Source organism: Bos indicus x Bos taurus, chromosome 6 (genome assembly GCF_003369695.1).
Source record: "Bos indicus x Bos taurus breed Angus x Brahman F1 hybrid chromosome 6, Bos_hybrid_MaternalHap_v2.0, whole genome shotgun sequence".
In the NCBI taxonomy this organism is placed as follows: domain Eukaryota; kingdom Metazoa; phylum Chordata; class Mammalia; order Artiodactyla; family Bovidae; genus Bos; species Bos indicus x Bos taurus.
In genome coordinates this window covers 7,224,148-7,252,100 of record NC_040081.1, presented here as the reverse complement: position 1 = coordinate 7,252,100, position 27,953 = coordinate 7,224,148, and the positions used below count along the sequence as shown (strand labels likewise).

The window sequence follows — 27,953 nt, the reverse complement described above, 5'->3', positions numbered from 1 at the left end:
CAGAGAGTTGTGCTGCCTACTACAGGCCTCAGTGATGTCCTGTCTTGGATGGAGGCCCCTACGGAAGCCACATTGTCATCGCATATATTTGCTCCTGAGGTTTTGGTCTTGGGTCTCAGCAGAATTGTGGTTCTTTCTGAAGGTCATATGGTACTGTCTTCAGGGCAGGTATCAGTCCCACAAATAATTGGGCCTTTTGATTTCCAAGATGAGGAGGTTAGCCACATCTTTCCTTCCAAACCAGTGAACCCTGTGTTCAGTACGGCTTGTGGATAAACTCAGTGTGTCAGGAACTCAGCAAGATAATAACAACAACACAGGTCTCTCTTATTAGAAGTTAGATATTTAATAGATATTAGAAGTCAGGGTTCAAAAGTGTTACCGGGCCATCAGTACTCACTGCATTGGCATCAGTAAAGTGAGCAAACCCAGGTGAGATTGCTATCCTGGGTGAAAAATGCTAAGACTCATCTAGAGAAAACAAGACAGGGAAATGCCAGGGAGGCTTGGCTAGGTGTCCTCCATACTAAAATTATAATTCTGAGATTGCCATTTTCCAGTTTGGCAAAAGCCTTTAAAAGAAATCTTCCTATCCTTTAACACACTAATTCCACTCCTAGGAATCTATTCTAGATTTTTTTTAAAGTGCTAATTATAATAAGAAAAGACAATGGAAATAAATGATGTCCGACTGAAAGGAAATGCTTACATAGTGTCCACTTAGGCTATTATGCAGGTTTAAACATTTGTGTGTACAAATAATTTGGCAATAATATGAGAAGTTAAGATATGTATATTTATGTTAGTTGCTCAGTCACGTCTGATTCTGCAACCCCATGCACACGTCAGCCTCCTCTGTCCATGGAATTCTCCAGGCAAGAATACTGGAGTGGATTGCCATTCCCTTCTCCAGGGTATTTTCCCAACCCAGGGATCGAACCTGCATTGCAGGCAGATTCTTTACCGCCTGAGCCACGAGGTAAACCGTATATTATGTATAACTAGGATTCAAAATTATATATAAGGTATCAGAATCTTGCTTAAAAAAAAAACTATAGATAAAAGTACTGAAAAGAAATGGATCTTTGGACGTTGAAATTTGGGACGTTTTTCTTTCTGCTTTTCTGTATTTTATAATTTTTCTTTTAATGAGTTTCCATTATCTTTTTTTAACAGATAAAGCACTGACTTTTAAGTACTAACACAAGAGTTTCTATTAACAAAAAATGATCAAGTCAGTTCAACTATGACTTACCATTTATAGAAATTATTTAAGTCAAGGTATTATATTAGGGGATTTGGTTCAACAATACTTTTTGAGCATCTAAAGTCTCTTTTTCTTCAAATTTTAAAATATTAACACCTTGTAAAATTCCATAGGGTAAGTGGTGAAACACTAATATTTCTGTAATTCTGCTTTTTCCCTGTCACAACTGTATGGACTGCAGCAAGAACAAGGCGATAAGCCAGAAGGGCCCCTGAACAGGAGAGAAAGAGACAAAGGGAACCTGTTGAGGCCTTGTGCCAGGCCATGGGCACCATGCTTGTTGTGAAAGTGAAAGTGTTAGTCACTCAGTCCTGTCTGACTCTTTGCGAGCTCATGGACTGTAGCCTGCCAGGTGTCGCTGTCCATGGAATTGTCCAGGCAAGAATACCGGAGTGGATTGCCAGGCTCTTCTGGAGGGGATCTTCCTGACCTAGGAATCAGACCTGTGTCTCCTGCATCGTAGATGGATTCTTTACCATCTGAACCACCAGGGAAGTCCACGCTTGTCATAAGGGACTCTGTTTCATTCTAGCAGCAATTCCATGAGGTTTTGTGTATATTAACTTATTCAGTTCTCAACAGCAATTCTATGAGACACATCATAGATGAGCAAACTGGGGCTCAAAGAGATTCCCTAATTTGACCAAAGAGAAACAGTAAGAGAAAAGTCTTCATTCTTTCTCTGTCATTGTGCTTTCTTGATAGAGTATCCCTGGCCCATATTCAGAGCCTTGAAGAGCCTTATTTTTAAACAGAATTAAGTCACACCGCTTTTCATACTGTTCATGGGGTTCTCAAGGCAAGAATACTGAAATGGTTTGCCATTCCCTTCTCCAGCAGACCACATTCTGTCAGATCTCTCCACCATGACCCGCCCATCTTGGGTTGCCCCACGGGCATGGCTTAATTTCATTGAGTTAGACAAGGCTGTGGTTGGAAGGAATGATGCTGAAGCTGAAACTCCAGTACTTTGGCCACCTCATGTGAAGAGTTGACTGATTGGAAAAGACTCTGATGCTGGGAGGGGTTGGGGGCAAGAGGAGAAGGGGACGACAGAGGATGAGATGGCTGGATGGCATCACTGACTCAATGGACATGAGTCTGAGTGAACTCCGGGAGTTGGTGATGGACAGGGAGGCCTGGTGTGCTGCGATTCATGGGGTCGCAAAGAGTCGGACACGACTGAGCGACTGATCTGATCTGAAGCCACACTGCTTAGTCTGGTTTCTCATCCTAAGGGACATATTATGTACAAACATGAGAGAAACAGTGATAGAGCAATGGGAGTAGGAAATAAAAGCTGAGAAGGAAAGTAGGAACTCACCCCCACCTCCCCGCAAACAAAAACACCTAATAAAAAGCACCTAAGAACTCAAAAAGCATAGCTATGCAGTAGAATAGAACAGTTTTCTGACAAAACATACGACTCTATGCAAAGCTGAGATAATTGGTATATTTAATATTTTATTTTTCATATATTCTGTAATACAGGAGGAACATAGTACCTGAAAGCTATTCTGCACAAAGATCATCCTAACTCCTCCCCAAGGGCTCTGAATGGATGAGGTGTTTGTTTGTTTTTGTTATACTTAAGAATCTAGTAGAAGACTTACAAACATGAGGCGATTACTAAACTGAGGCCCCTCAGAATATGCAATATCCAAACTCAGAGATTGTTTTTTGTTTGTCTAAGTAAAAGCCAAGAATAGACTTAACAGCTACTTAGTTATTGATATGCCTTGAAATATTTTGCTAGAACAATGTAGAAGTAGAATTGAAACATCAACCAAAGCTTTGTGTGTTACTGTGGTTTCAGTTGAACACCGCACTTTGTATACACACAGTTTCTGTGGTTTAACTTTAGGCTGTTCTCTGTGGTCTTCCCATAGAACAGGAATGCGTCAGCAGCACAGCTCCGCTTCCTGTGTAGGCTGGAAACTGTTAACTGCGACGTTTGGAGATCGTCTCCGAGAGTTCTCTGCCATATGTTAAACTAAACTCGATACGAAAAATCATATCAGTTTCCAGTTTCCCAGAGCATTAAAGAGGTAAAAAAAAAGAGCTCAAGCTTTATAAATATAAAAAGCATCTGTCTGCACAGGAAATTCTACTCTGTTATTTTGCAAATGATCCCTACTTATATTTACAAGAGAAATCAGATCTGATGAAGCATATAGGAAGTAACGCACCATTTTGTTCAGAATTTTTAAATATATATTCATAACTCGGAATGGCTGGCTGGACTGTGAACTAACCAGCATTGAACAGAGCTCTCAGCAGCGCTGCCCAGCATGCTCTTAAGCATTTATGTTTCCGAGAGAAAGGAGATGGAATATTTTGATAGTGTGCTACTAACTTAAACATTTCTATCAGATGTCATTTTTGTTTAAATGCTCCCACCACTCTTCCCAATTCAGGAAGAGCATTCACAAAATGTTTGGCATAATTTTTGTTCTAATTTTTTACTTCTTGACTCTCTGAGCCTTGAAAGAATTCTCTTCATAGTCACCCAACCAGTTGCAGATATCCTTGAGTTCATCTTCAGTAACCTTCTTGAGAAATCCCTTTCTGTGACTTCCTCTCCACTTGCCTCCACATTGTCACCTCTGGTTTTGTCATTTCTTATGCTCTGACCCATCATTCCCTCATAAGACTGACAGCTGAAAACTGTAACTAGAACCCTGGCCATTCGTCAAATCTACAGAGAACTTCACGTTGCCCTTATAATACTCCATATCTTACCAGCAGTCCTTTCCGGGTATATATGTCTCTACACCCACTGACTCACTTCATCAATTCAGTGCTCCAACATTTAGGCTTGATTTCAGATTGTTTTCTTGCCTCACAGAAAGTACTCAAAGACGTCCACCAAAATATTGGTGCCTTACTGCCTCTTTTGTAATCTAAAAGCCTATCCATGTCAGTTTTACCAACTGAACTCTATTTAACCATGAAACCATAAACATTTTCTTCCATTTTTTTTCTTTTCCCTATCTTTATCTTGCCTCTTTTGACTCATTGTTCATTCTTTTACTAACTTAAGGCTCCTCTTGCTCTAGGTATCATTTATTTCCCTTCTTTTTTCCAATATCGTTTGTTGTTAATTCTTACTCATCCATCACCAAGTTTTGCCCACTTTTACTACTTTCTCTTGTTTATAAGTTGCTGTCTCTTCTGCTAAGCTTTCACTTGCAGTTCCATAAATCAGCAGTCCCCAGCCTTTTTGGCAACAGGGACCAGTTTTGTGGCAGACAGTTTGTCCACAGACCAGGATGGGAGGCGGGTGGTGTTTGGTTTTGGTTTCGCTCGTCCTGCTATGCAGCCAAGTTCCTAACTGACCACAGACCAGTGTTGGTCCATGCCCCGATGGTTAGGGCCCCTGCCCTAAATAATGCTGAAAAAATATATTAATCTCTCAGTGTAGTCCTGATGCTCTAGTCTGAAGATGAAAAAATAGCACCACTTCCCCACAAGAGTCAGAAGGAGGGTACTCATGGTACATCAATAATTTTTATTAAAGAAAATTTCTAATTTTCTAACTCCCTCAACCACTTCACTATTTGTCTCTTTCATATCCTATTCTGTGTCCACCTAAAAAGAGTGTACTGTAATTCAATTCAATTCTGATGTTAACTGCTTGTATTAGCATCAGACTTCTCAGGTTTAAGGTCCTGGTTCCCAAGAAAACTGCCTTTACCTCAGATGCCAGCCCCAAGTGGCTGAGGGATCCCCCAGGTCTCCTGGTCACAAATTCAGGCTTTCCCCCATCCCCTCAGGTTGCACAAGTTGCTAGAATGGCCCACAGACCTCAGGAAAGCACTGCCATTATGATTCTAGTCTTATTATACAGGATACACAGAGCGCAGGGCCTGGGGAAGAACACAGCGCTTCTCTGCCGCTCATGGTGAGGCCAGGCCACGTCAATGTGTTCACCAGCCGAGAGGCACCACTGGCCTTCAGCGTCCAGGGTTTTCATTGGGATTCCATTACATTAACATATTTGATTAAATCACTGGCCACATGAAAACTTAATTTCCAGCCCTCTCTTTCCTCCTTTCCTTCAGAGAAGCTCAGTTTGATATCATGTAGGTTAAAGCTCCAATCCTCTAATTACATGATTGCTCTTTCTGGCCTCAGTTCAGTTCAGTTCAGTCGCTCAGTCGTGTCCAACTCTTTGCGACCCCATGAATCGCAGCATGCCAGGCCTTCCTGTCCATCACCAACTCCCGGAGTTTACCCAAACTCATGTGCATCAAGTCGGTGATGCCATCCAGCCATCTCATCCTCTGTCGTCCCCTGCTCCTCCTACCCCCAATCCCTCCCAGCATCAGGGTCTTTTCCAATGAGTCAACTCTTCGCATGAGGTGGCCAAAGTATTGGAGTTTCAGCCTCAGCATCAGTCCTTCCAATAAACACCCAGGACTGGTCTCCTTTAGGATGGACTCATTGGATCTCCTTGCAGTAGCCAATCCCTATTCTGAGGCATTAGCATAAGCTATGTAGGGCCCACTGTGAGTCACCTCAAAAGCATAAACTGTTAGGACTCACCATGAATAACAAAGAACTTCTATCACTAGGGAAATTTTATGGGTTCAGAGTTTTCCTCCCAGGAACCAGGGACAAAGACCAATCAAATTCCTTAGTAACAACAATCAGTCCTCAAGACGGTGAACGGTCAAAGATTTGTTACTACTTCCCATACAAGACAAGTGGTCCAGGCCCTCACCCTGAAATTTAGGATTCAATGGCTTTTATCTTGGGCCCTCAGTTGAAACTGAAACTAAAATAACTGCATTTTCACATCCTCTTAATTGTTCATTGGCTAAGCTGCCTGATGATACAAAAGTCAACAGATCTTGACTTCTATGTTTGTCAGGCTGGGATAAAGGAATCTGGGCTGAGTTTGGAGACCCAGAAGCCTTGGCCTCAGTCTACGTGGATAGACTACAGAGGCTTTCACACAAATGGGAGGTCCTACAGTTACCCAAGGTCGTCAAAGGGTGGCTAAGGCACCTCCTCACTCACAGAACCTCTGTCCTGGTTAGAGTTTTGCACCTCTCTCTCCCTCTTCTTTCCTAACAAAGCCCTCTCATAAAACTAGTTCTAAAGAGAATGCACGTGACACAAAAAAAGTTTAATGAATTGTTTTGCTACGCCTGTTATTGAAAAAGAAAATGAAACCTTTAAAAAAAAGTATTCATCTTCTCTATGATGACTAATTTTACAAATTCCATGGTAGGCCAAGGCATACAGATATTTGGTAAAACATTATTCTAGATGTTTCTGGGAAGATATTTTTTAGATGGGATAACATTTAAGTTAATAGGTTGACTAAAACATATTACCCTTCGTAATATGGGTTGGTCTCATCTGATCACTAAAGGCCTGAACAGAAAAGACTGACCTCCCCAGAAGAAGAGGAAATTCTGGCATACCCAACTACTATATATATATATATATATATATATATATATATGAGTGTTAGGTCTCTTTAGTTATGTATGACTCTGTGCAACCCTATTGGACTGTAGCCCACCAGGCTTCTCTGTCCATGGGATTCTCCAGGCAAGAATACTGGATTAGGTTGCCATGCCCTCCTCATACATATACACACACACACACACACACACACACATATATATATACAATACACAAACATACACATATACATACATCCTGTTGGTTATATTTCTCTGGATAATCCTAACTAGCACACTCTTATTAATAATACTGGGTAATAATACAAAATATCAAGTGTCCATAACTGATCAGTATAATGTGCTTTTATTCTACATATACCAAAGAAATAAACTGTGGTCTGCATTCTCACCTGTACCCTCTGACCATGGAAGTTAAATGGTTACAGACCATCCCTGCTGCTGCTGCTAAGTCGCTTCAGGCGTGTCCGACTCTGTGTGACCCCATAGAAGGCAGCCCACCAGGCTCCCCCGTCCCTGGGATTCTCCAGGCAAGAACACTGGAGTAGGTTGCCATTTCCTTCTCCAATGCATGAAAGTGAAAAGTGAAAGTGAAGTCGCTCAGTCGTGTCTGACTCTTAGCGACCCCATGGACTGCAGCCTACCAGGCTCCTCTGTCCATGGGATTCTTCAGGCGAGAGTACTGGAGTGGGGTGCCATTGCCTTCTCCCTAGGCCTTTACATTTTCCATGAAGTACCTTCTGTATCAATCTTTTTTCTGCATTCTTACTCAATTGGCTAATGAAATGAGGCACAAATAAGTCAGACTTGTATACTTGACTTCAGGGACAGTAAATGTGAATCACCAAATTTCTGTCCAAAATATCCTATTGGTTCCTTATGTTTCTTAAGAAGTAACAATGCTAAAGAAACACATAATGTGAAATAGCCATTCAATTACATTTCTAAAGAACATTAAAATATAATTGAAATAGATGCATATGCTAAAGTATATTTGTAAATACCTGTTGAATTTCAAGGAATATTTTAGGTGTTTTATCATTTTTATTGAATATTCTAGAATGGATTTTACTTCATGTATGTATGCAGACTAAAACATTTGTAATAGTTTCTATTCATTGTAATTACTTATAAACAAGAAAAGCTTACTTTAATAGGAAATCAAGGACCAACATTAGCATAATATGTAAGACTTCAAATGATAAATCCCTGTCAATTAAAGTCAATAAGTATAAGAGTAAATCAAAATGATAAATAATTGTATTATATTTATTATAAATTATATATTTGTATACCATATATAATATGTGTATGTAGATATATAGATCTATAGATACAAAAACTTTCTAAGATACTGTTGCTTCTTATTAACTGGTTTTTTAATACCATTTAGAATTTAAAAGCAGCAGATATGATAAGTTTGGAAGGCAAGGAAAGTTAGCTGAACTAATTTTTACATGAGTGTACTTGTTTATAGCAAGTTTATTCTGAAATTAGAGTTAACAAACCTAACAATTTTGAGCATTCACTCACTCTACACCTGTATGATTACTTGGCCTCATATTAAAGTGGCTTTTAACTTCATTTTCTGTGAATTCCAAAAAAGCTGTTAATTCTAGAAATACTTATTTTTGTATAGTTTCTTTTTAATTTAATAATAATAATGTTAATATTATTGTTGCTTCTATTTTTTATGTGTCCAACATTTATCTAAAGTTGAGCAGCCTTACCTCCCAGTTTATAGTGATACCAGTTTGTGTATAAATAGGGAAGATTTTCACTGATACAGATAAGCTTCAAGACATACAGACACTCAACGAGAAAGCCAAAATCTCAAGAGTGTACACACATGCGCGCACACATACACACACACACCCCTACCCATTTATCCTCTGTTTACAGAATGATAGACCAACGATAGGCAAGTGAGTTCATTTTTCAGATAGAGTTAACTTATTCAGAGAGGTGAGTTCATTTTTCAGATAGAGCTCTTGTTCACATATCATTTTAAAAAACAGAACTGAAGTCTTGCTAGATACAGTAAACCTTTCCCTGCCTTCTAAATCAGACTGCTCTAGACATGATTTGCTTATCTCCTTGTTCTCTAATAAAACTGACATCCACAAAGCACAGGTTGCTTTACATTGAATGGTTCCAGTCATTATACTAATGTTCATATATCAGCATTTTGTAGGGGTTTTTTTCTTCATCTTCAGAAATGTAACTTAAGATATTAGCCATTTCTGGCTGCTCTTCTCTGCCAGATATGTCAGTGTAGTGCAGTGTGAGGGAGTCCAGGCTTCGCATCCAGATAGGCCTGAATTTAGATCCTGACTCAGCTGTCTCCTAGCTGTCTGGTTTGTCTGACTGTAAAATGGGGATCATAATATCCAGTTCCTTATGAGTGATGAGATTACAAATATATAAGAGCTGCCACATTGAGCATTCAATGTATATGTGTTCCCTGCCACCACCCTCAACAACACTCACCCTGGAAACTTTGCACCAGGTTCCGCTTCTGACCTCTTCCTTTTTGTCATCCATGAACTAAGCATCTACACAATCAAAAAGGTCTGAATTATGTCTGAACCAAAAGTCAATGATAACAGTTGAAATATTTATTCTGCTGCCCCTCAGAAGCTTCTGTCATGTCCTACTCTTTGCAACTCCATGGACCATAGACCGCCTAGCTCCTCTGTCCATGGCATTTCCCAGGCAAGAGTACTGGAGTGGGTTGCCATGCCCTCTTCCAGGGGATCTTCCCAACCTAGGGATCGAACCCATGTCTCCTGCATCTCCTGCATTGTAGGCAGATTCTTTCCCATTGGGCCACCAGGAAAGGCCTTATTTACTCTAAGTGTACGCTATTAGCAGAATAAAGAATGTAAGTCAAAGAACCAATCAGTTTTGACCTTTAAGTAGGTAATATTTGAGACTGTCCTTGAAAGGTGGATAGAATTTAGCCTGAAAGACACATAGGTAGAGAAGCATTCTTTACAGAGGACAGGGATATTAGCCCTAGAACACAAGCATTTGCAGAATAAGGAGTAATTCCATTTTCTCCTTAGAGAGTGTATGTGGGGGAAGATAAAACTCAAGAAGGAATATGGGCCTGCTTCATCACGGATTCTGAGTGCCAGGTAAAGGAGTTTAACTTAGTAGAAAATATGGAGTTATTATTTTCTAAGCAAAAGAGTTTTGCTTTAGGAAGATTTTTCTGGTGCGAGCATATGGGATATGGGCTTCCCTGGTGGCTCAGATAGTAAAGAATCTGCCTTCATTGCAGGAAACCTGGGTTCTGTCCCTGAGTCAGGAAGATCCCCTGGAGGAGAGCATGGCAGCCCACTCCAGTATTCTTGCCTGGAGAATTCCATGGACAGAGGAGCCTGGCAGGCTACAGCCCATGCGGTAGCAAAGAGCAGGACATGACTGAGCAACTAAACGCAGCACAGCACATTTGGGATATAACAGAGCTGGGAGAAATAAAAGGGAGGAGATCATTCAGGAAGTTATTAGAGTGGTTCAGGCAAAAGTAGCAAGGCCTCACTCTTACACATTGCTAGCAGGAGTGTAAATTAGTACAATCTCTGTGAAAGGCAACTTGGCAATATCTATCAGTATTACAAATGCACATATTATTTTCAGCAATTGCCCTTGCAAGAATTCATGCTTAGATATACTTGCAAAAAGGTGAACTGATGCACACACAAGGTTATTCATAGTATCATAAAATCACAAGGACTTACTGGATAAATTGGAGCAATCCGTACAACAGAATTATAGCACATCTATGCAATAAGAAAGAGGAAGTCCCTTTGTGCACACATGCTGAACAGTTTCCAAGATTTAAGCTTAAAAAACTCAAGACATAAAATAAAACCATGTGTTCAGTTTGCTTCCATTTGTGTTTTAAAAATAAAAAAGAAGAGGAGGAGTATATACATATATACATGGTTTTGTATACATATAATATTTCTGGAAGAACACACAAACCAGTGATATTGGTTGCTGCTTTGGGGAGGGCGGTGGGAGGGGGGTTCAGGATGGGGAACACATGTACACGCATGGTGGATTCATGTCAATGTATGGCAAAACCAATACAATATTGTAAAGTAAAAAAATTAAAAAAAAAAAAAAAAAGAATTGAGTGGCTGAAGGACAGGAGGAAAAAGAGTTTTTACTGTATACCTTCTCATGCCTTTAGAATTTTACATGAAGCAATATTACCTAACCAAAGTAGGTTTTAAAAGAAGTGAGGCCTAAAGTCAGAGGGGTAGCTATAAGGTTAGAGAGATAATCAGAAGTTGGTAGTGATGGATAAAGTTTTATAAAGGAAGAATGTACACATCCAAGAACAGAAATACACCTAGTGTTAGTTTGTGTGTTTAAGCAAAGAAAGAAGAAATCATGCATTGCAGCCTGAACCTTTGGGAAATATAATTACCATCCCATCTTTACAAACGAAGCACCTGAATACCTGGAGGTTTACTGCTTCAACCAAACTAACACAAACGAGTGTCATAGTAGAGTTTTAAATAAAGCTGTAAATGGATGCCATATTTATAAAAGTACAGAAAATTCCCTTCATGGTTGGAAAGGAAGCCTGCCCTCCTCCCCTCTGCCCAGTTATCTACCAAATAAGGTAAATTATCTTATTCAGCATGCACTATTCCCTAGACATTGGTGCTTAATGAAACTGTTTATTAAAACCCTTAAAATTCTTTCAAAATTCTGATCTGTATGAAGTCTATCTGATGATAATGATGATATCCAATCACATTGTTGACCTCAGTAGAAATTAGAATCTACATTTCAAACTTCATAACCTCATTAAATCTCCTGGTACCTCTTATGTGTAGTTCTGAGTAGCTGCTACTATGTGAAAGGGTTGACAGTTTCAGAAAAGAAACATTTTAAAACTTCACTTCTTCTTAAACTTATTTACCTAATTCTTCAGATAATTCACTTTTAGAAACTATAACTCCTTATTACATAACAGTATTACTTACAGACTTTTACCTGTAAATAAGTTATTTTAGAGGACTTATAACTTACAGCAATAATAAGAAATAAATCAAATGTGGGGTTCCTACTACAGACTTTTTAAAATAGATACTTGGTTTATTTACAATCTTTTATGCCCTAGTCACCTTTTAGAAACCTCTAACATAGTATTAACACTACAGTTTAAAGACACCCTCCCAACTGCCAACATCTTTGGCAGTAGGAGCTGTGCTAACTCATAAGAGTTTGGATTCCTTTCTATTTCTTCTCCTTACCCATTTCTTTTAGTTAGCCCTTCTAGTTAGCTTAGTTTTAATTAAGTTTCATATAGCACCTTAGCTGATTCTTGTATCTGGTTGGTCTCCTTCAAAGCCCTGAAAAGAACTAATTCACTTATGCTACATTGTGCTAAACTTTCTTAAAATACCTTTTTCTTTTTGTCAGAACCAAGCTATGGCCTGTGTAGGCCCAGTCCAGCCCTGGCATTTTTCCTCCCATTGAAGGTATAGAGAGCCTTCGCAGGTAGCTCTGTGGTAAAGGATCTGCCTGCTAATGCAGGAGACCTGGGTTTAATCCCTGGGTTGGGAAGATCCCCTGCAGTAGGAACTGGCAACCCACTCCGGTATTCTTGCCTGGAAAATCTCATGGAGACCTGGGTTTAATCCCTGGGTTGGGAAGATCCCCTGCAGTAGGAACTGGCAACCCACTCCGGTATTCTTGCCTGGAAAATCTCATGGACAGAGGAGCCTGGCGAGCTACAGCCCACGGGGTCGTGAAGAGCTGGACACATCTGAGCACTGCAGCAGCAGCAGTTTATTCTTTAGCATTGTTCTTTCTTATCCTCTGAGTCCTCACCCTCTACTTAACTTTCTGTGCAAAATGGAGACCCAAAATCTGTCAACATTTTACAAATCACTTTATTAGAGGGACTGCCTTAAATAAGTAAAAAGAAAAATTTTTAATGACTTTGAATATTTAGAAACTTGGCAATTAGTTCCTAGCTTTTAAAAACTAGCTTTTCTGTACAAAATAAATATACTTATTTGATATGGTTATTTTTGCCCCCAGGGTGAATTCAGCTTTATGAGCAAATATAATTAATTAAAATTTCCTGATGATGAAGCTGATCTTTGTGATTACCTAGAAATAATTCATTCACATATGAGCCAAAATCAAATTTTTATGTAGGTACATTTACTTTGAAAGCTTGTTTAAAATTATGTCAGGTTTTTTCCATTGAAACACCTTAAGGGATGTTTAATTTCATCTCCTCTCTACGTCTTCATTATGCCATAGAAAACTAAGAAGCAAAATGTTTTCTGCTGGGGGTGTGGGGGGTGGAAATTTCATTGCAAAACTGAGTATAACTTTTATACTACATTGCTGCTTAAATAAGGATTTCTCTTAATTAATCATTTTTAAATTTATGATAAGCTGTAACTATTCATTATCCTGTCACTTTGTAAGTCTAATAGAACGAGAACAGCTGTCCTTCTAGTCTCTGAATAAGTAAGAGTCTTTCAGAGTGATGCAGAGACAATATCAGAACAGCATGCCCAGGGTACACAACGCAGAATTCACTGAAAATTGGTGATATGAGAGCTGGAGACACTTGTGTGTGTGTAAACATTTGTTCAGCAGCTGAAGTAATGGCAGTACATTAAACCAATAGAATTACTACTTCTGGCACCTAACAGAAATGTTAATTGATCATCAATCATTAGCTTGTAATAAAAGGGCTGAACTTTCAGTTCTGAATGTATAGCCAGAAAAATTAAGTGAGAGACATTAATGTTATAAAAAAGAAAAATGTTCCAGGCTAAATTGCTTTAAATTACATTGACCTCATCACTGTACCTTTGAAACCTGTCCCTAATTGACAGCAATTGATTTACCATTCCAGCTTTCCTGTAAAATCTATCAGATCCCAAATTCAAAATATTAAGGGCCCTTTGCCAAATTATTCTGCAGCTGAGCTTTCCTTTGAGATTCTTAAATGATGACCAAGGCACAAGCCAGGTAGAAAAACAATACTCAATGAATTTAAGCCTCAAAAATGAGTGACGTCTTTCTTCTCCCACTGGACAGGGTGATAAGGTCAAGGAAAATGATTTTTAGCATAAAACAGCACGAAAATATGGAAGATACTAGCACCAAAGTGAGCTGTGCCTGGGACCACCATGATAAAATGATCAAGTTTCCGGAAATGAAGGAGATTTGTGAGGAAGATTTCTGGAGAGACTTGTGCTATGCAGTGAGCATGGCCCCACCACTTTCTGCCTGCGGGAGAGCAGAGGGTGAATGACCTGCTGCACATCTCAGCTCTGCAGTGAGGGCCACTGAAACGATAAGAGAGCTTGCTATGGCTTCCCTGCAGAAAACAGACATTTGGGGCTAGAGTCTGCCTCATGACTCATAAAACTAAACCATGAGAGAGATGTTGGCTACAATTGTCTGTTACATGTGGTTCTGGGTCGTTGCTACTGTCTGAAAGGGTTGACAGTTTCAGAAATGTAACATTTTAAAACTCCAGTTCTTAAGCTGATTTACCTAACTCCTCAAATAATTCACTTTTAGAAAATATAACTCATTGCATAACAGTATTACTTATAGATTCTTATATATAAAGAAGTTATTTTAGAGGACTTAAAGAGAAGGAACACACGCCTAAGAAAAATGTGCCTTCTTTTCCAAAGTCAGGTCAGAGGCCTCTAACTCTCAGGGCCCAGATGTGGAATTCTTAGTAGGAATGTTATCTGGGAATCCTTTTAAAGGGACTCCACTAAAGACTGAGCCTCATAAAGGAAACTGCATTGGTGGGGCCTGGAAGAGGTATCACCAAAGATCTCGAATGACTTAAGCATATTCCATTTTATGACAGTGTCAACCACGGAATAATTCTCTGACTCCCTTTCCCTCCTTCATGTCCATGTCCCAAACACTAAGGGATAAGAAATGTCAGCTAGCAAGATGAAGAATAAAATCACCCACTGGAGAAGAATCAATCAGGCTCTCTTCCCAGCCTCTCTGGCAGATCCTCTCCTGCACCAGGTTGCAGCTGAGAGAAAGGAGATTTAATATTGCATCAACCTTGGAGTTTTGCTTCTTTTCTCTGAACAAGGAGATTTAAACGAGTAAATCAACACTGTGCTAGCAACTTAAAGCTACATGAGAGTTATCTATTCACTAAAGAAACTAGGGAGGGCATGCTGCCTGCCCCAGCCTCATCCAGAGATAAGGGGAAACCACCCACACTGAGTAAATGTTAAAGAGACAGTGCAAAAAAGCGATAAGGTTACTTTAATGAATGTATCCCATGAATCTGAAATGTTTCCTGTGTGAGTTACACAATGATTTTTTAAGACCACAGATATTATGTTTGCAGTTGCTTACCTTTGACAAGGCATTTTCAATGGAATGGTGGGAACAAACTCTAGATTACAAAAGACTAAAAAGTGAACAAAAATGAGATATGAAAGCACCTATTACACTGCTCCTTTAGAGACCCTGGCTAGGAAGGATAAGGTCTAGAAAATAAAAAAGCTCCAGAGAGAGCCTAAGGTGAGAGAGCCTCAAGCATGTTTTCAGGTATTAGGGAAGGAACAGTAGAGCAGATTAAAAATAGAGGGAAACAGAGGGATAAGTGATAGAATGAGATTTTAGGAGTTGAAAGGGGGTAAAAGGCACTCAGAGATATACTGGGTCTTGAAAACAAAATGGAACACTTCTGTCTGACACTGAAGGCGTCAGGAGGAATTTTATAAGACAAGTATCTACAGAGAGGGTAGGAGTTGAAAGAGTTCCTGCCTTATGACCATTGCTTCTCCATCAATCACAAGATGACGAACTAGGTAGATGAGGGAGAGTGGAGACTGAGAAAAAGCCCTTAAGAGAAGAATGAGAGTTTGAAATAGCTGCTGAAGGTAACTGAAGAGTGAAGAGATAATGAATAAAGCGAACATCAGTAGAGGATTCCATAGAAATTGGACCCTGTGCCTCTGTGACCTGGATAGCTCCCACTGTATATTTTTTCTCTAACTGTGCTGAACATCCACACATGGGAATGGAGAAACTGAATGGAAAATTGATGGAAAGTCTCAGACCTGCAGACAATAGAAAGCAAAATGATGGTTGGGAATCTGAGCTGATAGTGGGAGAGAAGTTCAAATTACTGACCATAGAATTTTGCCTCGTAAAGGAAGTAATCAGATGAACACTGACAGATGCAGAAAAAAATGAAGGGATTAAAAAACTAGAGATATAGATAAGGTTGATGGGCTGCTGGAAGGAAGCTATAAACGAGAATTTATGTTCCTCCAAACCCATAGTAATATAACAACAAAAACAATAACAAATGGCTATCAGATATTAAGCAATTGGTGTTTCCCAGGTGGTGCTACTGGTAAAGAGCCCACCTGCCAATGCAGGAGACATAAGAGATGCAGGTTTGATCCCTGGGTTGGAAGGATACCCTGGAGGAGGGCATGGCAACCCACTCCAGTATTCTTGCCTGAAGGATCCCATGGACACAGGAGCCTGATGGGCTATAGTCCACAAGGTTGCAGAGAGTCAGACACGACTGAAGCGACTTAGCATGCAGGCACACAGTAAGTAGCCTACATGTTTTATTACATTTAATCATCAGAACAACCCTGTGAGGTAGTTGCTATTTTTCTATCCCCTTTTTTCCTTTCATATAAGTAAATTAAAGTACTGACAGTTTAAATAACTTGCTAAGATCAAAGAGCCAATATGTGGTACAGCCCACTTTCTTAACCACCATGCAGGCTAAAGTCAAAGACCTAAAGATACCGTTAATTTACAAAGGAAGGAAGTTTCACAGGAAACAGAAGGGAATGGGCAGTAAAAAATAAGTGAAGAATGGGTGGGCAGAGTTCGGGGGAAGAGTACAGAGTAAACGGGGATAAAGCTGGAAGAGACAAGAATAAATCTTTGAGGAGGCTCACAATTTGAATGGTGCTAAAGGATTACCAGTTCTTCCCTGGTAGCTCAGCAGTTAAAGCATCTGCCTGCAATGTGGGAGACCCAGGTTCGATCCCTGGGTTGGGAAGATCCCCTGGAGAAGGAAATGGCAACCCACTCCAGTATTCTTGCCTGGAGAATCCCATGGACGGAGGAGCCTGGTAGGCTACAGTCCACGGGGTCACAAAGAGTCGGACACCACTGAGCTACTTCACTTTCACTTTCAAAGGATTACCAGAATGAATGGCACTGAGAAAAATAACTGACCCTAGACTGCCCAGCTTTTTAAGTAAGATTATTAGTGCCAACACAAGGAGTATACTATATGTAGTAAACTCCAGGAAGTTCAGAAAATAAAGTTGAAGAGACCTCATGCCAGCCCCCAAGGAACTGACAATCTAGACACAAATAAAACAAGTATTTTTTAAAAGCATAATACAAGTCAGAGTTAAGAAAATGTCAGAAAGACTAAACTGTAATCAACTCTGAGGCTCAAATTTTTGAAAGACTGCATTTACCTGGAGAGATCTCAAAATTAGCTGTAACCCTCTGGATACACAGGATGGACAAGTGGAAAAGTGAGGCAGTGTTTCTAAAGAAGAAACTGCATGGACTAAGCATAGAGGTAGGTGAGTCTGGGGAACACTGGGGAGCAGTAAGCAAGGCAGGCTGATTGGAAGAGTAACCTGGGATCATGATGTAATTTAGGATGGCATCCTGAATTTTATTTAATTCAGAAGGCAATGAGAAACTATTAGAGGGTTTGATGTGTGAAACTACGGGATTGGAGCTTTAGGCCCAGGGCCTCATTAGAAGAACCTTCTCCTCAGAAGTTTTAATTTATTTTCCAGAAACAGACATCCTCATGGAATGAAGCACCATCTTGACAGTGGTGAAACTCATATTTTCTTAGTAATAAGACTTCTATAGTTTGATCACTATCCTCTAGAAATGAACTGTTTTCTGTATTTTTTTCCCTAAAGAAGTTAATTACCTTATGCTTGTCCTCTTCCAGAAAATCTTTTAAATGCTATGATATAAAGTAAAAATGAATATGAAAAGCAGCCTATTAAATAGAGACATTATAAGGCAATGTGCATCTGAGGGGTACATGACAAAACAGAAGAATTTTGCTTTGGTTTAAAAACAAAAAACAGGATGGAAGGAGATTTAGGAACCAGTGGCATGTGTCCGGGTGGACCAGTTCTTTCTATCAGTCTTCTGTGGATCTCCACACATATGTCAGCAATGCAGAAGCCCTTCAAAAGCATGGCCAAGGGCACTCACCAAGTTGTTCTTTGTGTCATGGTTAGCTTTAAGTCATAACATCAAAACATATTCATAAATGTATCGTGTTTGTTTTTTAAACTTATTAAAAAAGAATCACTACAGAAAAGCTGATGGTTTCAATGAATAAAATATTTTCTATGGGAATAAATAATGGGTCTGGCTGTTTTTCCTCAAATCATATTCCAGTGGCACCTGCATCTGAACACCTGGGGATGCTCCTCTAAACGTAGGTACCAGGCCACCCTCCAGACCAGAAAATCAGAATCTCTGAGTGTAAGGCCTGGCAATCTGAACTTTTATAAACCTCCTAGGTGATTTGTATATATGCTAGGCTTTTGAATCTCTGATCATCTGGAAGGATGCCAAAACAAAACAGAACTGCTTGCCTAAAGGAGAGAGGTGGGAGGTAAGACTTTTTCATTATAAACTCTTTTGTGCCTCTTGAACTCTAAACTTTTTCACAAACAAGACTCGCAAAAAATGAGCATCATATTTATATTTGCACCTCTATAGAACCAATCAGAGCATCTGGCAAATAGGATAAGAAAGTTGGTAGATTTGAACTAAGCAGCACCATCATAAATGGCATGCGTGCATGCTAAGTCACTTCATGGGCTATAGCCTACCAGGATCCTCTGTGGGCTCACCAGGCAAGAATACTGGAGTGGGTTGCCATGCCCTCCTTCAGGGGCTATTCCCGACCCAAGGATCAAACCCCATCTCTTACGTCTCCTGCATTGGCACCCGGTTTCTTTACCACTGGTGCCACCTGGGAATCCCCATAAATGGCATAGCTTATAACAAATATAAGTATTGATAACATACTTTCTTTTCACCTAAATTTTGCCTCCCTTCCTCCTGACCTTCTCAAAACAGAGTAATTACTGCATTGTCAACTGCGTTTGCACCAAGACCTATGATTTGCTCCTTATTCTTCTTGGTAGTAGTTCATTCATCTCTTCTGCCTGGAACTTATCCGAGTCACATGGCTGAGGCTGGAAAGTGTAGATAAAACTTCCCATATCTTTCTCTTAGTCACTGTTTTACAACTGGTAACTGTTTGACAACTGGTAACTGTTTCGTTCTCATAAATGCCAGGATATATGATGTTTGGCATTCACCTTTTGCCTTTACAGAAAAAAAAAATTATATATAAGTATCTTGCTATACAAATATATGTTAATTGGGCTAAAATTGCTTTCAGCTGTTAATCAGATAAACTTTATGCCTTTGGTAATTTCCAACAATTTGAATTTTAAGCAGTCTTTTGAGTAACAACAAAAATTGCTTGCAGTATGCTTACAGCAAATACTGTTATAGAAATGCAGTTGCAACTTCCTTTGACATTTTCCTTCTCATTGGATTCTGTATCTATAGTAAACATAACTTATTTTGATACATTCAATCCTTGTTTAAAGCAAAACAAACAAAACCCCTCAGTTCTGAAACACTCTTAAAATTACAAAGGCATCTTCTTTAGGAAAAGATTAATATCTACTTTCCCTGAAATGGCAACCTTCTCAAACTCCTTCATTTCTTTCTAGTCTGTGCAGACATTGCTGTCACGTGAGGGATTGCCAAGAAGTAGAGTCACTAGAGTTGTCACAGATCAGGACAAAAGAAGAAATACTATTTGGAAAGCAAGCTAATTTTTGACCAAAACCTTCTCCTTATATAATCTGTTCCCACTTGTCCTGTTGCTTGTTGTGCATCCCTTCCTAACTAAAAAATAATACAGAAAAGTTGGAGAAGCTACATGTTCATCAAAAAAAAGATATATACAACAGTATATGTGGCAAGAATACTATGATTTACCCCCTAGAAAAGAGTTTAAAAAGAAACTGAGCCGCTTTATGTCCTGATCAATTATATTCTTTTTATGAAGCACAAAACCAATCCCAGGCTCGAGTCCAAAGACGAGAATAGTGTCACGAGATGACAATCATTACAAAACCATCACTTTGACACAGTCCTTTTACTAATGGTACACTTTGCATTATGATTAAGTAGACATACAAAAAATAGAATTGAAACCTAGGAAACTTTCATTTAGGAAAGGTTCGCTGGTTGGAGGTTAAGTAGCTTTTCTTTTACAGGATTAAGTTCAACACCTTATAAGTATAACCTTAATTCTTGCCCATCAGGTTTAGTTTCAGCAAAAGCAATGTCAACAACCAGCGCATACTCACTTTGGGTCACTTCTGTTTCTACCAGAAAAAATACAAGTGAAAATGTGGCACTATGGTTTGAGTGTCACAGCATAAAGTGCTCTCCAGGGTTGAAAACAAATTCAAAGGGGTGTCAAATGCACTTGTGTCAGGAGGCCACACAGTATCTCTAAGTTTTTCATTTTCTGTTCAATGCAGATATTGTTCAAGTGAAATGCAGACACAGATTGTTTTGATAAATTTTTCCTAAAAATAAAGCAATAAATTTGAATTAGTGGCTAGCTAGGTTAACATATATATTTTTTACATTGTCTGAAAAAATTAGTAGAAAGGCAACATGGAGTATTTTGCCATTGTTATTGGGCTACAATGAAAAATGTGGCATATAAAACACATAATGAAAGACTGCCTATAGTAGATATTAGAAAAGAACTTCCAAACTTAAGAATAATTTTCGTAAGTCTCTCAATAGCCTACTGTTTTGATGAATTTTGAAGGAAGAAAGGAGGGGGTGGGAAAAGTCAAACAATTGAAACTACTAAAAAAAAAAAATCATAATAACCAGAAGCTTAAGTTTTAAAAGTCTCATTTTTCCCAAATACCCTAAATGGTAAAAATCTCACCAGTCAACTCCACGAGTGCAATGGTGTGCTGGTAGCTATTTAAAATCACCCTGGAAGTATTTTTGTCTGTAAAAGTTCTAAGATTTAAAATACAGTCAGGCAGCATGAATAGAAACACAAACATCCTTGATCATACTTGAAATTTTTCATGTTAAAGTCTGTGTGATTTGTTCAATAGAATATAGGATATCACTGTTTCCTTTTATTCATAGTAATAAGTAACTATATTTCTCTGATACTCTATATCAAAATTTTCATCACTACCACTTTACCTCAATAAATTTTCTTAAATATTTCTGTCTGTTAATGAATGAAGCCATTATGTTCATTATTATGATGATTAAAATAACTATTATTACTACTCATTCATATGACATTATAAATTTTAGGAGCATACTATTATCACATGAATTATTTTTATGATCTTTTTATAGCAGCATAAATGTCACAGTGGTTTTCATTGCCATTGAAAATCTCATGCAGAATTATTTCCATTTGTCAACACTAACCAAAGAAAACTATTTGCATTCTCTTAAAGTAATAGCTATAAAAATGCCCTTTCTATATTCCTTACCAATCCAATTAAACCTACAGAATTCAAATTTATTTCATTATAAAAAGTTCCCCATGTTTGCTATAATATTTTTTTCAATTTATGGATTTGATCTAGGACACCTGCTTGCATAGGAAAAATTTATTTTATCTATTGAAGCATTGAAAACTTTTCTTCGAGGTATTTGATACTGGAAATAGTAGACTCAATAAATATGGAAAAGACTTTCAGAGTATTATGGATGGAAAATAGTTGATAGTTATCTTAGTAAAACTTCAGTTGCTGGTCTTTTGTCATTATGGCCTCTGATAAATACATACCAGAGGATTTTCAGTTAATGCTAATAATGACAACTCATTGATTATTTATGTCCATTAATTTTATGTACTATGTTACAAACCAAATTAAGTTGACTGATATTACAAAATCCCACCCTCCTACTACCTCAAATTATGAATAGTTCACATATCAGAAAGCCATTATGTGTGAACATCTAGGACATGTTATTCAGCATTGGTCTAGTTGTACTAACAGGGGCTATGGCAGCTGGACTCATTTTTTGTTATGAAATACATTAAAACCTCAGAAAAAATGCTCACCAAGTCTTACTAATAACACATCCTCCATAGTGCATTAATACAGTGAGAATATCTGAGATATGTCCAAAATTCCAAAGCATTTCATGAACTGAAACCCTATGCAAAGAGTTCTTTAGAAAAACTAGCATTGCTATGGTTGCACTGCCCCCTAGGGTGAAAATAACCTGTGTTTATGCTGAAGTTCATTTGCCTTTTTCAGATCAGCATTTTCATGACCCATTTGTCTAACTACGGGAATGACCGGCTGGGATTATACACATTTGTCAACCTGGCCAACTTCGTGCAGAGCTGGACCAACTTGAGACTTCAGACTCTGCCTCCAGTGCAGCTGGCTCACAAGTATTTTGAGCTCTTTCCTGATCAAAAAGACCCTCTCTGGCAGGTAAGATTGGGTCAATAATTGGTATAATTAATTAATCCCACAAACATGTGATCTATGAGTTAATACAAATCTGAAAAGTGAAGGCATCGGGTGGAGGTGGGGAGGAAATAATGTACATTTTGGAAATGTTAGTAGATTTGAGAAACTTCATAGTGGGCCAGCTTCTCTGTTCCCAGGCCCTTTAGAAACTATGAATGCTGAAAGCTCAGTGAGAGGGTCAGTGGATGTCATATTTTCAATCAGGAGTGAGGGATCAATTTGAAGATTGCAGTAGGTTGACACAACAGAAGATGGTTTTAGGCATGTGTTAGGCAGGGAGTCAGCCTTGAACACATCCGTATACCTCTCGTGACTAAACAACATTAAAGGGGCAGGTGAGGAGACTTCACTGCTATCTGCCTCTGAACCACAGGGTCACGACAGCTGCATAATATAGGCAAAAGCATTAGTCAGGTATTACTTTGGATGTGGGGAAAATGTTTAGAAGCAAAATCACTGAGCTTCTTGAGAGAAGATGTCTCGTAAATATGGCATATTCAAATGGTTCCAGGCATAACCCAGATTTCCAAGCTTACACTCTACATGTCCTAGAATTACAGAAACACACTTTGAGCTTGAATTGCCCACCGCACGACCCAGGGAAAGTAATAATCTTAGCAAGTAGCTGCATAGTGCCTGTCATCTGTCTGACCGAGTTCTTTACAAAAGCTCATCCATTCAGTCTTCACAGCTACCCTATGAGGTATAGTTACTACCCCCCATTTTACAGATAAAGAAACTGGGGCAACACAGAGAGGCTGAGACACCTAAGCAGAGGCATACAGCTATTGTATGACAGAGTGGAAATGAATTCTGGGCCACATGGCTCCAGATACTGCACCCTGAATCACTGTTCTAAGTGAGAATTACTGACAGAGCTGATGGTATAATAATAACGATCTTCAGAAGTTGTTGTTTAGAAGTAGAACTCAGTAAATTCCACAGATTGAAGTTGCAGCAAGCTCTGCACTTATATTCATTTATCTGTGAACTTGAGCTAATTGCCTCATAGGCAAAAACAGATAACCCCAAGAAGAAACATAACTACATATTTTAGTAGGTTTAAGTCGGTGGTTGTAGAAATATCACTGCATACTATTTGGCAGTTAAGGTTTTTAAAACATCCGCCTTTTTATCTTAACCACTACAGAACATCACCAAGTGTCAGCCACTGGAAAGATATGAAACTTTCCTGCTAATTTAACACCGTATTTTAAAATGGAAATCATTATTATTTCAGTTGAAACCACTTTTTTCCTAGAACAAGAGCCAAAAAAAAAAAACAAAACCCTCACCTTAGTCTTAAAATCTGTTGTTTATGCTAAATAAGCAGGTGTGTTTAACTACACATGTAGTATTAATTGAATAGAAATAGAGCGCTGTCCCATTTGCCTATTCCTGAAAAGTATTAAAAGGGCTGTAATTGTTTAGGTAATATGCAGCTAGCGGTTAAAATTAAGGATATTCTAGATGCAGTTTGCACAGTGAGTTTAGTTTAAGTACTATTGTCCAAAAGCAGATTCCCTAAGGTAGTAATTCACCCTCATTTTACCCTTTTGCAGAAATTTAGTGCTTTTTAGCATCATAGTTTGTAAAGTTATAGTTTTAGACATACATCTACTGACCTCTGAAAGCAGCTGAAAGGAATCTGCTGTCTCTTTAAACAGTATTATTATGACCAGATCCATCTCCTTTTGAAGCACAGCAGGAAAGCTTGAAGTTACTTAGAATAAAAATCTGACACCTTATATATTTCAGTGCTGAGAGTGTATCCTCTTCTAGGTTAGCGGGGCAAGCAAGCACAGCCTCTGCCCAACATGCTCACTATTTTAAAACTTAAACCACACACACACAATCAAGACATAGAACCGCCAATAGCAGAAAAAAATAATTAAACCCTCAGTGCTATGAAGCTGTTTACCCATAATGGAAATGTCTCCCCTCCCTCACCTCCTCAGTCAACACTCACCTTCAGGATGGAAAAGGACTTATTTGAAATCCTCCATGGATGCCGCTTTACGACTTTCGTTTAAAAGAGGGAGCCACCATAACCTTGTTTCTGGGGGTGTCTTTTCAATGACAGAAGCTGAAAAACTCTAGCACACAATGGGCAGCCACAAAAAATATACAACTCTATTATTTTCTCCTGTTTAGAATCCTTGTGATGACAAACGCCACAGAGACATTTGGTCTAAAGAAAAAACCTGTGATCGCTTACCAAAATTCTTGGTAATAGGACCCCAGAAAACTGGTGAGAACTTTTTATGTTATAATCAACATGTATAAAAATCCTGATGACTAGACAGTGAATTCTTGCCACAATGACTTCTCAAACTCCCTATAAATATTGATGAATGAATAACATTTTATTCTCTTTGTTGAGCTGAATTTTTTTTTAAGTAAAAAGGATGAAAATAGATATTACATAGTTGGAATATCCAGCAGTCAATTTGGTGGCGAACGTTATTTTTTCCCAAAGATCCTAATTGAAAATTGCTGTTATTAACATTTCTAAAATCAAAACTAATCCTGTGTTTGAAGAGTGACTTACAAGATTTCATCAAATTTCAAGATGGACACATATAAGTACCTATAAATCTTCCAGAAATTTATCCTTTTCCTGACATCTTCCTTATACAGTTTATTTCTAAACTATTTCTTGCAGAAATGACTATTTTCCAAAAGTTTATAAAGGATGTTTGACAAGCAGAATTCCCAAGCATAAACAAAACTTTGTGTTACTTTGTGTTAAGAAAGATATTTATTCATACCCAGAAGAAATCTCTGGCACCTTTTTTTAAGTTGGTGTGCAATTTTTCCCATAAACTTCTTGTTTCTGTAAGAAACAGTATTAAAATGAAGCCCAGTGGAAGCTTTAAAAATGCCAGACATTCAAGCTGTATCCTGCATGATAAATTATTTGGGGCTCTTCGTTTCTAGCTTCACAGAGAGCAGCCATTTCATATCCCTTCTAAGGGGAATACATTTCCTTTCCTTATTTCTCTGGAAATAACTTGGGAGAATTCTATGTAATATACACAGTCAAGTTAAGCTATTCATTTTCTCTTAGTCCCATTTACAAATATCAATCTGAAAACAATAATAAATATGGCACGTACTTCTCTTATCCTTATTTATCTCACTTGTCCTTATTTACAGTCAAGAAGCAACTAGAAAGACATTTACACTAAAGTTTCTTTAGTGAACTCCCACTGTCATCCCATAGCTTTGTCATTAACGGTCGCATCTTCTCTCGGAAGCTTGGCAAATCAAGTTTGCCTCAGAAAGCCTTGCAGGATATACTTCCTCTTGTGTTGCGCTAGATATGCAGACATTTTAATGTCATGGTTACATGGCAGAATCATTACTTGTCATCTTCAGCTCAATTGGGTTTCCAAATGTTTATGTTACAATCTGTATATGACATTTACCTTTGGAAGGGAATTTTTAAATCCTTTTTATAGAAATTGAAATTTTCTCAGTTTTATAGAGAGATAATTTACATACAATAAAATTCACCAACTTTAAATGCATAGTTTTGTAAATCTTAGAAAGTATACACAGTGGTGTAACCACTACAACATTTAAGATTTAGAACACTACTGTTTCCCTGAAAAGTTTCTCCGCATCTTTTTTCTAGTCAGTTTTCCTTCCCCAATCCTTAGTCACAGAAAACCACCTTCTGGCACTGTAGTTTTGGCTTTTCTAGGATTTCACATAAATGGAAATATAAAGTATCTTTTGTGTTGGACTTCTTTCACTTAGCATATTGCTTTTGTATCTATTGATATTTTTTGAGGTTATTTTTTAAGTAGACAGACATAGCTTCTTGTATCAATTCCACAAAAATTAATTAGCTTTATTTTTAATCTTTAGTTTTGCCAAAAGTATTTTTCTGAATAATTTTGCATAAAGGTATAGTCATCTGGATATTCAAATATTTTTAGTGTTGAAACTAAAAACAGAAAACTTGAAGTTTTTTAAATTTTTGAATTCCTGGTTTTGTGTCTATGATTATATTGTTGAAATACACACACACACACGACAGTTTATTCAGACCCAAGAATATGAGTAGGTAAAGATAGAATTCAGAAACCATAACTTAATTTTTTGACCACTGATAAATTACAGTGTGCCATTACTGACTAGGCAGATAATTAGGTTGTATTCATTTTTTTTTGCTTGTCTTATTAATGCTTATCATGCTATTAAAAGCAAGTAATATGATATAATACAATTCTTAAAAACAAAATTCAGAAAAGAATTTTATCAGTTGATCTCAGAAAGGATTACCCTGTTTTCTTCTTTCATATTGTAATAGATATTCTTTTTGTCTTTACAAACACTATATTCTGTTCAATTTTTTTAAATGCATTACTGAATTTTAGCTCAAAAAATGTTATTTTTTAAAAATACCTTACAATATTCAGATATCGAGCTTTTAAACTATTTTTAAATAGATTACCTCACTTGACCCTCATAAAGCCATGATAGCTAAGTATTTTCTCCCCCACTACATGGATAAGAACACTGACTCAGGTCATATATTTTTTGTTTAAGTTCAAACAGCTGGTAAGTGCTAGAAATAAAACTTGATCCTAGAAGTTATCGGACTCTGAAGTATGCTCTAGAAAGCTTTACTATGGCTTTCAAGTAATGGAACATTTTTTTTTCCCCAACAAGTTTTTGATTTTGTCCCATATTTCTTGTTAGTCAGAGATTCTTGAAGTGTGCTGAATCAAAAACTCTGGGATCAGGCCCAGCTCTGTTTTAATAGCCCTCTAGGTGAACCTGGGGCTTCCCTAATAGCTCAGTTGGTTAAGAATATTCTTTGGCTTCCCTTGTGGCTCAGCTGGTAAAGAATCCGCCTGCAATGCAGGAGATCTGGGTTTGATCCCTGGATTGGGAAGATCCCCTGGAGAAGGGAAAGGCTTCCCACTCCAGTATTCTGGTCTGGAGATTTCCAGGTCACAGAGGTGGACACGACTGAGTGACTTTGACTTTCACTTCAAGTGAACCTGATGCATGCTGAAGTTTGAGAACCACTGTTTTAAGTCAAGTTTGTGAAGATCATTTTTACCTTGTATGGCACAGATTACTGTGTTTCATTTCCTATAGATATCTATGATTGTAGATAAAATGTTCATTGTTTGGTTCAGATAAAATCTAGGAACACTGCCTCTTCCAACTCATTGTTTTATACAATATTGCTGTTGACAAGAGTTATTTTAACAAATCTATATGGGTACTTATGATATGCCACCCTCTTTCCAAAAATGCAAATTGTGTTATGTTACCAAGAAAAGGCACCAATTTTTTTTCCCCAAATTTAGCAATTTAAACAATTTTGACACTACTTTGTATAGGTGTGTAAGTACATTCAAAAACAAACTGGTTAAAAGTTTACATTCTGTCTCAAATTAATAAGCTTTCATAGGCCTTGGGAGGAACTTTATATGGGAACTCAAGTATTAATAATATAATATCGTATGCTAAATTATGATGTCTTTCATTTACATGGTACTTTATTAATATCAAAATATCTTCAGGCACAATATGTCTTTTTGTCCTCAGAGAAGGCCTAACAAATGATTAAGGCAGGCGATT

General features: G+C 38.1%; 1 protein-coding gene across 2 annotated transcripts in view; it reads left to right on the top strand.

Annotated features, from left to right (window-relative positions):
* NDST3 (N-deacetylase and N-sulfotransferase 3) overlaps window positions 1-27,953 on the top strand; it is a 187,684-nt gene that overhangs the window by 123,214 nt on the left and 36,517 nt on the right. For both annotated transcript variants that reach the window (XM_027543736.1, XM_027543737.1), the window contains exons 7-8: window positions 22,125-22,307; window positions 24,501-24,597. In XM_027543736.1, the coding sequence (XP_027399537.1) occupies window positions 22,125-22,307; window positions 24,501-24,597 (280 nt within the window). The remainder of the gene's footprint in view (window positions 1-22,124; window positions 22,308-24,500; window positions 24,598-27,953) is intronic.